Source organism: Xenopus tropicalis, chromosome 10, assembly GCF_000004195.4.
Source record: "Xenopus tropicalis strain Nigerian chromosome 10, UCB_Xtro_10.0, whole genome shotgun sequence".
NCBI lineage: Eukaryota > Metazoa > Chordata > Amphibia > Anura > Pipidae > Xenopus > Xenopus tropicalis.
Window position 1 is genome coordinate 15,163,187 of NC_030686.2, and position 11,104 is coordinate 15,174,290.

At 42.7% G+C, this 11,104-nt stretch overlaps 1 protein-coding gene across 1 annotated transcript; it reads right to left on the reverse strand.

The window, feature by feature from the left end:
- Nucleotides 1-924: 924 nt before the first annotated feature.
- LOC100485137 (sprT-like domain-containing protein Spartan) lies at nucleotides 925-10,620 on the reverse strand. The gene is made up of 7 exons (XM_031894877.1): nucleotides 10,289-10,620; nucleotides 7,775-7,886; nucleotides 4,619-4,747; nucleotides 4,215-4,505; nucleotides 1,722-1,850; nucleotides 1,295-1,608; nucleotides 925-1,200 (listed from the first exon to the last, which is right to left on the reverse strand). Exons 1-4 carry the CDS (start codon nucleotides 10,546-10,548, stop codon nucleotides 4,296-4,298), a joined length of 711 nt encoding a protein of 236 aa, XP_031750737.1. The 5' UTR covers nucleotides 10,549-10,620; the 3' UTR covers nucleotides 925-1,200; nucleotides 1,295-1,608; nucleotides 1,722-1,850; nucleotides 4,215-4,295.
- Nucleotides 10,621-11,104: the final 484 nt, after the last annotated feature.

Here is an 11,104-nt window from a genome sequence, read left to right on the forward strand (position 1 = left end):
ATGGGAATGTGATAGGAACCTTAGATTGTAAGCTCTACTGTAACAGGGACTGATGGGAATGTGATAGGAACTTAGATTGTAAGCTCCACTGGGCCAGGGACTGATGGGAATGTGATAGGGACCTTAGATTGTAAGCTCCACTGGAGTAGGGACTGATGGGAATGTGATAGGGACCTTAGATTGTAAGCTCCACTGGGGCAGGGGCTGATGGGAATGTGATAGGGACCTTAGATTGTAAGCTCCACTGGGTCAGGGACTGATGGGAATGTGATAGGGACCTTAGATTGTAAGCTCCACTGGGTCAGGGACTGATGGGAATGTGATAGGGACCTTAGATTGTAAGCTCCACTGGGGCAGGGACTGATGGGAATGTGATAGGGACCTTAGATTGTAAGCTCCACTGGGGCAGGGGCTGATGGGAATGTGATATGGACCTTAGATTGTAAGCTCCACTGGGTCAGGGACTGATGGGAATGTGATAGGGACCTTAGATTGTAAGCTCCACTGGGGCAGGGACTGATGGGAATGTGATAGGGACCTTAGATTGTAAGCTCCACTGGGTCAGGGACTGATGGGAATGTGATAGGGACCTTAGATTGTAAGCTCCACTGGGGCAGGGACTGATGGGAATGTGATAGGGACCTTAGATTGTAAGCTCCACTGGGGCAGGGACTGATGGGAATGTGATAGGGACCTTAGATTGTAAGCTCCACTGGAGCAGGGACTGATGGGAATGTGATAGGGACCTTAGATTGTAAGCTCCACTGGAGCAGGGACTGATGGGAATGTGATAGGGACCTTAGATTGTAAGCTCCACTGGAGCAGGGACTGATGGGAATGTGATAGGGACCTTAGATTGTAAGCTCCACTGGAGCAGGGACTGATGGGAATGTGATAGGGACCTTAGATTGTAAGCTCCACTGGAGCAGGGACTGATGGGAATGTGATAGGGACCTTAGATTGTAAGCTCACTGGGGCAGGGACTGATGGAAATCATGTGTCATCTCTGTAAAGCCCTGCTGAATATTTCAGTGCTATATAAATAAAGGATCATAGTAATAGATAATACAGTGCAGCTGTAAATTTTAATACAATGGGAAAAAAATGTGTCCAGATTAAAAAACCCATTACTTGGAAGGTTGGAAAAATGTTGTCCATGCTGGGTCTCTTTTTGGAGAATAGCAGTAAAGCTCTGGTGACCTAATAAGAGAAGCATAATCAATAAAAATACAATAAATTGAATTGAAATGTATTGAAATTCAATAAACTGGTGATGCAACTAGAAATGACTTACCCAACCATATACAGCTGATAAAACGGACAGTCCATTTGAATGAGGCCAGGCTCTAAACCTCGGCTATTCAGTATGACTTAGCATTCCCATAGGGATAATACAGTCTAGGTTCTTCTCCGCTTTCGTGCCGGACCCTCAGGCTCAGAGGTCTTTATGAAACTTCCTCCACATGTCTGCTCATGCTCTCGGAACCAGCGTTCCTTGGAGGAAGGGGCTCTGTTAGTTGCCCTTTTAACTACATTTTGGCAGGGCCCATCGCATTCCCACCAATGCCTCTTTATTGCTTCGACTTCTTCGTAAAATGTATGGGAAATCTTAACAAATGACAAATAAATGCACGTTATGAACTACATTCCTAACTATTTCTACTCTTTCTGTCATCTATCACCTCCATTGTAAGTCCAACATATTGTAACAAAGCACTTACCGTTATATTAGTGCCAAATGAATTATTAAAGACCTCCATAGTAAGTCGGAAATTTGGCCCATGATCATCACCTGGATCCATATTATTTGTGGAACACAGTAAGACATGGATCATCTCGTGTAGGAGGGACTGCAGAGAATGAACACATTGCTTTAATATTGCCTCTTTCTCTATTGTATTGTTTTCTATATATATATGATTACTCTGTACAAGTACATTAGAGGGGATTATAGGCAGTTGGGGGATGTTCTTTTTTCCCATAAAAACAATCAACGCACCAGAGGTCCCCACTTTAGATTAGAGGAAAGGAGCTTCCATTTGAAGCAGCGTAGGGGGTTCCTCACGGGGAGGGCAGTGAGGTTGGGGAATGCCCTTCCTAGTGATGTGGTAATGGCAGATTCTGTTAATGCCTATAAGAGGGGCCTGGATGAGTTCTTGAACAAGCAGAATATCCAAGGCTATTGTGATACTAATATCTACAGTTAGTATCAGTGGTTGTATATATAGTTTATGTATGTGAGTGTATAGATAGGTCAGTATGGGTCTGTATGTGAGTGGATAGATAGGTCAGTATGGGTCTGTATGTGAGTGGATAGAGAGGTCAGTATGGGTCTGTATGTGAGTGGATAGATAGGTCAGTATGGGTCTGTATGTGAGTGGATAGATAGGTCAGTATGGGTCTGTATGTGAGTGGATAGAGAGGTCAGTATGGTCTGTATGTGAGTGGATAGATAGGTCAGTATGGGTCTGTATGTGAGTGGATAGATAGGTCAGTGTGGGTCTGTATGTGAGTGTATAGATAGGTCAGTATGGGTCTGTATGTGAGTGTATAGATAGGTCAGTATGGGTCTGTATGTGAGTGGATAGATAGGTCAGTGTGGGTCTGTATGTGAGTGTATAGATAGGTCAGTGTGGGTCTGTATGTGAGTGTATAGATAGGTCAGTGTGGGTCTGTATGTGAGTGGATATATAGGCCAGTGCGGGTCTGTATGTGAGTGTATAGATAGGTCAGTGTGGGTCTGTATGTGAGTGGATAGATAGGTCAGTGTGGGTCTGTATGTGAGTGGATAGATAGGTCAGTATGGGTCTGTATGTGAGTGGATAGATAGGTCAGTATGGGTCTGTATGTGAGTGTATAGATAGGTCAGTATGGGTCTGTATGTGAGTGGATAGATAGGTCAGTATGGGTCTGTATGTGAGTGAGATAGGTCAGTATGGGTCTGTATGTGAGTGGTAGTAGGTTAGTGATAGAGGTCAGTATGGGTCTGTATGTGAGTGTATAGATAGGTCAGTATGGGTCTGTATGTGAGTGAATAGATAGGTCAGTATGGGTCTGTATGTGAGTGGATAGATAGGTCAGTATGGGTCTGTATGTGAGTGTATAGATAGGTCAGTATGGGTCTGTATGTGAGTGGATAGATAGGTCAGTATGGGTCTGTATGTGAGTGGATAGATAGGTCAGTGTGGGTCTGTATGTGAGTGTATAGATAGGTCAGTATGGGTCTGTATGTGAGTGGATAGATAGGTCAGTATGGGTCTGTATGTGAGTGGATAGATAGGTCAGTGTGGGTCTGTATGTGAGTGGATAGATAGGTCAGTATGGGTCTGTATGTGAGTGGATAGATAGGTCAGTGTGGGTCTGTATGTGAGTGTATAGATAGGTCAGTATGGGTCTGTATGTGAGTGTATAGATAGGTCAGTATGGGTCTGTATGTGAGTGAATAGATAGGTCAGTATGGGTCTGTATGTGAGTGGATAGATAGGTCAGTATGGGTCTGTATGTGAGTGAATAGATAGGTCAGTATGGGTCTGTATGTGAGTGGATAGATAGGTCAGTATGGGTCTGTATGTGAGTGAATAGAAAGGTCAGTATGGGTCTGTATGTGAGTGGATAGATAGGTCAGTATGGGTCTGTATGTGAGTGGATAGATAGGTCAGTATGGGTCTGTATGTGAGTGAATAGATAGGTCAGTATGGGTCTGTATGTGAGTGGATAGATAGGTCAGTATGGGTCTGTATGTGAGTGAATAGATAGGTCAGTATGGGCCTGTATGTGAGTGGATAGATAGGTCAGTATGGGTCTGTATGTGAGGGGATAGATAGGTCAGTGTGGGTCTGTATGTGAGTGGATAGATAGGTCAGTGTGGGTCTGTATGTGAGTGTATAGATTGGTAGGTGTGGGTTGTGTGGGTGCTGGGTTTACTTGGAAGGATTGAACTTGATGGACTCTGGTCTTTTTTCAACCCTATGTAACTATGTAACTATATAACAGTATGGGTAAGTGACCATACAGTATGCAAGCCTATGGTATAGGGAGATCTGCATCTATCTAAATAATATAGATTTCTTTCATACCACTATATAGAAATGTTTCTATAGACTGAGAACCGTAAAAAAAAAAGTTCTCCTATGGAATGTCTTCTAATGGTAGCCTCCCCAAACACAAATATCACCCTGCTGCCCAGAATAGATACTAAAGAAATGTATACTTACAGTCCATTTGAATGAGGCCAGGCTCTAAACCTCCTATCGGCTATTCAGTATGACTTAGCATTCCCATAGGGATAATACAGTCTAGGTTCTTCTCCGCTTTCGTGCCGGACCCTCAGGCTCAGAGGTCTTTATGAAACTTCCTCCACATGTCTGCTCATGCTCTCGGAACCAGCGTTCCTTGGAGGAAGGGGCTCTGTTAGTTGCCCTTTTAACTACATTTTGGCAGGGCCCATCGCATTCCCACCAATGCCTCTTTACTGCTTCGACTTCTTCGTAAAATGTATGGGAAATCTTAACAAATGACAAATAAATGCACGTTATGAACTACATTCCTAACTATTTCTACTCTTTCTGTCATCTATCACCTCCATTGTAAGTCCAACATATTGTAACAAAGCACTTACCGTTATATTAGTGCCAAATGAATTATTAAAGACCTCCATAGTAAGTCGGAAATTTGGCCCATGATCATCACCTGGATCCATATTATTTGTGGAACACAGTAAGACATGGATCATCTCGTGAAGGAGGGACTGCAGAGAATGAACACATTGCTTTAATATTGCCTCTTTCTCTATTGTATTGTTTTCTATATATATGATTACTCTGTACAAGTACATTAGAGGGGATTATAGGCAGTTGGGGGATGTCCTTTTTTCCCATAAAAACAATCAGCGCACCAGAGATCACCCCTTTATATTAGAGGAACGGAGCTTCCATTTGAAGCAGCGTAGGGGGTTCCTCACGGTGAGGGCAGTGAGGTTGGGGAATGTCCTTCCTAGTGATGTGGTAATGGCAGACTCTGTTAGTGCCTATAAGAGGGGCCTGGATGAGTTCTTGAACAATCAGAATATCCAAGGCTATTGTGATACTAATATCTACAGTTAGTATCAGTGGTTGTATATATAGTTTATGTATGCGAGTGTATAAATAGGTCAGTATGGGTCTGTATGTGAGTGGATAGATAGGTCAGTATGGGTCTGTATGTGAGTGGATAGATAGGTCAGTATGGGTCTGTATGTGAGTGTATAGATAGGTCAGTATGGGTCTGTATGTGAGTGGATAGATAGGTCAGTATGGGTCTGTATGTGAGTGGATAGATAGGTCAGTGTGGGTCTGTATGTGAGTGGATAGATAGGTCAGTGTGGGTCTGTATGTGAGTGTATAGATAGGTCAGTATGGGTCTGTATGTGAGTGGATAGATAGGTCAGTGTGGGTCAGTATGTGAGTGGATAGATAGGTCAGTGTGGGTCTGTATGTGAGTGTATAGATAGGTCAGTATGGGTCTGTATGTGAGTGTATAAATAGGTCAGTATGGGTCAGTATGTGAGTGGATAGATAGGTCAGTGTGGGTCTGTATGTGAGTGTATAGATAGGTCAGTGTGGGTCTGTATGTGAGTGGATAGATAGGTCAGTGTGGGTCTGTATGTAAGTGGATAGATAGGTCAGTGTGGGTCTGTATGTGAGTGTATAGATAGGTCAGTATGGGTCTGTATGTGAGTGTATAAATAGGTCAGTATGGGTCTGTATGTGAGTGGATAGATAGGTCAGTGTGGGTCTGTATGTGAGTGTATAGATAGGTCAGTGTGGGTCTGTATGTGAGTGGATAGATAGGTCAGTATGGGTCTGTATGTGAGTGGATAGATAGGTCAGTGTGGGTCTGTATGTGAGTGTATAGATAGGTCAGTATGGGTCTGTATGTGAGTGGATAGATAGGTCAGTATGGGTCTGTATGTGAGTGGATAGATAGGTCAGTATGGGTCTGTATGTGAGTGGATAGATAGGTCAGTATGGGTCTGTATGTGAGTGTGTAGATAGGTCAGTATGGGTCTGTATGTGAGTGGATAGATAGGTCAGTGTGGGTCAGTATGTGAGTGGATAGATAGGTCAGTGTGGGTCTGTATGTGAGTGTATAGATGGGTCAGTATGGGTCTGTATGTGAGTGGATGGATAGGTCAGTGTGGGTCTGTATGTGAGTGTATAGATAGGTCAGTATGGGTCTGTATGTGAGTGGATAGATAGGTCAGTGTGGGTCAGTATGTGAGTGGATAGATAGGTCAGTGTGGGTCTGTATGTGAGTGTATAGATGGGTCAGTATGGGTCTGTATGTGAGTGTATAAATAGGTCAGTATGGGTCAGTATGTGAGTGGATAGATAGGTCAGTGTGGGTCTGTATGTGAGTGTATAGATAGGTCAGTGTGGGTCTGTATGTGAGTGGATAGATAGGTCAGTGTGGGTCTGTATGTAAGTGGATAGATAGGTCAGTGTGGGTCTGTATGTGAGTGTATAGATAGGTCAGTATGGGTCTGTATGTGAGTGTATAAATAGGTCAGTATGGGTCTGTATGTGAGTGGATAGATAGGTCAGTATGGGTCTGTATGTGAGTGGATAGATAGGTCAGTATGGGTCTGTATGTGAGTGGATAGATAGGTCAGTATGGGTCTGTATGTGAGTGGATAGATAGGTCAGTATGGGTCTGTATGTGAGTGTGTAGATAGGTCAGTATGGGTCTGTATGTGAGTGGATGGATAGGTCAGTGTGGGTCTGTATGTGAGTGTATAGATAGGTCAGTATGGGTCTGTATGTGAGTGGATAGATAGGTCAGTGTGGGTCTGTATGTGAGTGGATGGATAGGTCAGTGTGGGTCTGTATGTGAGTGTATAGATAGGTCAGTGTGGGTCTGTATGTGAGTGGATAGATAGGTCAGTGTGGGTCTGTATGTGAGTGGATAGATAGGTCAGTGTGGGTCTGTATGTGAGTGGATAGATAGGTCAGTGTGGGTCTGTATGTGAGTGTATAGATAGGTCAGTGTGGGTCTGTATGTGAGTGGATAGATAGGTCAGTGTGGGTCTGTATGTGAGTGGATAGATAGGTCAGTGTGGGTCTGTATGTGAGTGGATATATAGGCCAGTATGGGTCTTTATGTGAGTGGATAGATAGGTCAGTTTGGGTCTGTATGTGAGTGGATAGATAGGTCAGTATGGGTCTGTATGTGAGTGGATAGATAGGTCAGTGTGGGTCTGTATGTGAGTGAATAGATAGGTCAGTATGGGTCTGTATGTGAGTGGATAGATAGGTCAGTGTGGGTCTGTATGTGAGTGGATAGATAGGTCAGTGTGGGTCTGTATGTGAGTGAATAGATAGGTCAGTATGGGTCTGTATGTGAGTGTATAGATAGGTCAGTATGGGTCTGTATGTGAGTGGATAGATAGGTCAGTATGGGTCTGTATGTGAGTGTATAGATTGGTAGGTGTGGGTTGTGTGGGTGCTGGGTTTACTTGGAAGGGTTGAACTTGATGGACTCTGGTCTTTTTTCAACCCTTTGTAACTATGTAACTATATAACAGTATGGGTAAGTGACCATACAGTATGCAAGCCTATGGTATCTGCATCTATCTAAATAATATAGATTTCTTTCATACCACTATATAGAAATGTTTCTATAGACTGAGAACCGTAAAAGAAAAAGTTCTCCTATGGAATGTCTTCTAATGGTAGCCTCCCCAAACACAAATATCACCCTGCTGCCCAGAATAGATACTAAAGAAATGTATACTTACTTCCACCATGTCCTTTCTTCGACGCAATTCTAAAATCTTCTTGCTTAGGCGTATTCGACATCCTATGCAATCCCCACTCTTATTCAGTGAATGATAACACACACCAGTTGATCTAAAAGAAAGGAAGGTGATTATATATACAATTGTTGTTGGGAGTAGAGATGACCTAAATACCCTTGCTTGTGTTTTGGGGGTATTTCCTATCTCCTAAAACCAACTTCTATAACTCTCATGTATACTCTAATCTCTAATCATGAAAAAAATCCTGGGGGGTGATAATAAGAGCTGTGATTGGCTATTTGGTAGTCCCTATGTGGACTGGCAGCCTACAGGCTCTGTTTAGCATTACACTGGGTTGTTATGCAACCAAAACTTGCCTCTAAGCCAGAAATACAAAATAAGCCCCTGCTTTGAGGCTCCTGGGAGCAACATCCAAGGGGTTGGGGAGCAACATGTTACTCTAGAGCAGGGATCCCCAACCTTTCTTACATGTGAGCCACAGTCAAATGTAAAAAGACTTGGAGAGCAACACAAGCACCATAAAAGTTCATGGAGGTGCCAAATAAGGGCTAAGATTGGCTATTAGGGGCCTCTATGCACCCTATCAGCTTACAGGGGCTTTATTTGGTAGGAAATCTTGTTTTTATTCAACCAAAACTTGCCCCCAAGTCAGGAATTCAAAATAGCTACCTGGTTTGGGGGCACTGAGAGCAACATCCAAGGGGTTGGGGAGCAACATGTTGCCCCCGAGACACTGGTTGGGGATCACTGCTCTAGAGACACTGGTTGGGGATCACTGGGCTACCATAACCATCTTCTAACCAATTTACCTCATTCTAATCTGTGGCCTTTTCAATCCATCCTAAAGCCACCAGCTTGGGCCCCCTCCTTTTCCTTATATCTATACACATATATTGAAAGTTCCCCCATCCCTCTTTTGTTATTGAGATTATGGGGCCAATTCACTAAAGGGCAATAAAACGAGCGCTATTAATAGCATGCGTTAAAATTTTTTATCACTTCTTATTTTGTGCGACTTAAGACTGATGCCACACGTGGCGTAGGACTTTGCATTCTCTCGCGTTTTCATGCGTATATCGGCTATATGTGCCTGCACCCAAGCGTATTCCATTCATTCCGGTGCAGGCACAAGTAGCAGGTGTAGGGCTGAATTTTCGGCAAGCATTTTTCCGCTTGCCGAAAAAATCAGCCCTACGCCACGTGTGGCATCAGCCTAACGCTCGATTCACTAAAAGGACAGGTGTCATAATTAAGACGCAATGGGCCCGATTCACTAAAGTCCGAAATAAGGAGTGCTATTTATAGCATGCGTTAAAAATCTTATCACTTCTTATTTTTCACTCGATTCACTAAAAGGACACTTGTCATAATTAAGAAGCGATGTTCTTGGCGTTATTTATCTTGTGACGACATATTTTCAAGCAATATATTACGCAGCACACAACATATTACGCAGCATGTTGCTTGAAAATATGTCGTCGCAAGATAAATAACGCCAAGAACATCGCTTCTTAATTATGACAAGTGTCCTTTTAGTGAATCGAGTGAAAAATAAGAAGTGATAAGATTTTTAACGCATGCTATAAATAGCACTCCTTATTTCGGACTTTGCGTTATTTAACTCTTGATGAGCGTTTTTCTTGCGTTATTTTCCGCTGCGCGTGATATATTTCCCCACGTGCTATATTAGCGCACGATATTACCCACGTAACCATTATTTTCGGAAAACTACCGTTCTGAAAATGACCATTTCCCTGAAAACTGGCGGTTACATCACTCTGGGGCCAACACATACTTGAATAAATCCCACTGCAAAGTCCATATTGTGTTGCCAAAAGCTCACGAACAGCAATTTTCTTTAAGAAACGCCTACCCCAATATTCGTACAGACTAATGCGATATTTAGCGCGTTTAATGCTTCATATGTGTTTGTGAATCATGCGTTAGTATTATTTCTATTCGCCAATTAACGCAATGCAATAGAAATAACTGCGTTTTTTAACGCATGCGATATGCATCTTAACGCATGCAAAATGACTTTGATGAATCAGTACTTATTTATCGTGTGCTTTTTAACGCAAAAAAAGCATGTGATAAGCGTTATCGACCTTTAGTGAATCGGCCCCTATATATCATGATTAATATTATATTTATAAAGCACCAATACAACCAATTATGTTGAGTGCCTTAGAGACAGAAGTATGTGGTTGTAACATGGGGGTATGTTTGGTTAAGTTGGTTACGGATATTCCAGGACTAACTCCCACATGAGGCAGCAGTTTCAATGTCCAACTGCCAAAAAGCACAAGTGAGGTATTGGGTGCAAGAATAAAACTTTAAATATCTCAGATACTATATGACAAAAGTTATACAACATAACTGGAGAATTTTGGTTGCCAGGCTGCACAGTAGTTAGTGGGACAGGCCCCATGTTTTGGGTCTATAATGATTAAACAAATTCAGAAGTCACAGTCGATATGGACTAAGACTCACCGAGTCATCCTGTTGCTCCATTTGACATCAACCGTAGGCAAAGTGCCTCCAAAAATGATCTTGTTGAATTGATTATATAAGATCTGTGGGTCTGGATTCGGATCTAAAGTTTCCCATATTGGATCGATAATAGAATAACTTCTATCTGCAGGCGGGTTGTCCGCAGGAAGATTTTGGGAATTTTCTCCCTCGGTATTAAAAGTAGATAAATTAGGATTTTCTAAGTTGTTAGAAGTAGAAGGATTGTTCCATTCGCTCATGATTGCTGCTTATCGCTAGCAACACTCGCCAGGAACTGAAGGGGTTTGACTGTGTGCAGATGATGCAGGCAGTGCCCATTGTGATGTCATAGACCAGCTCCATGGCAACCGTCATTGTGATTCTTCAGCAGCTTTTACTTATAGGGCTTGTGCTGAGCATACATATTGCCTGCTTTAATTAAGAAATATCAGTGTCAAACAGTAAAATAAGCTCCTCCTCTTTGTGTCAAATTCTGCCAACGCCTGCCACTCAAAGGAAAGGGAGGGGGATTGATTGCTTAGAGCTCATTATCTGTCCATTAAAACAAACTATCCTGGGCAGGCAAAAAATATACTTTATACTCCAGGTATCTGATATTAAATAGCACAAAACACTATCTAATATATGTAGTATATTCTGTTTTGATGCACAGTCTATTAGGGCGAAGACACACGGGGCGATTAGTCACCCTTTTGAAAAGTCGCAGTGACTAATCTGCACAGCGAAAATGCGCGAGCGATTAGTTGCAGCGATGTCCATTGTACCCTATGGGTCGCTGTGACTGACTTGTGGCAA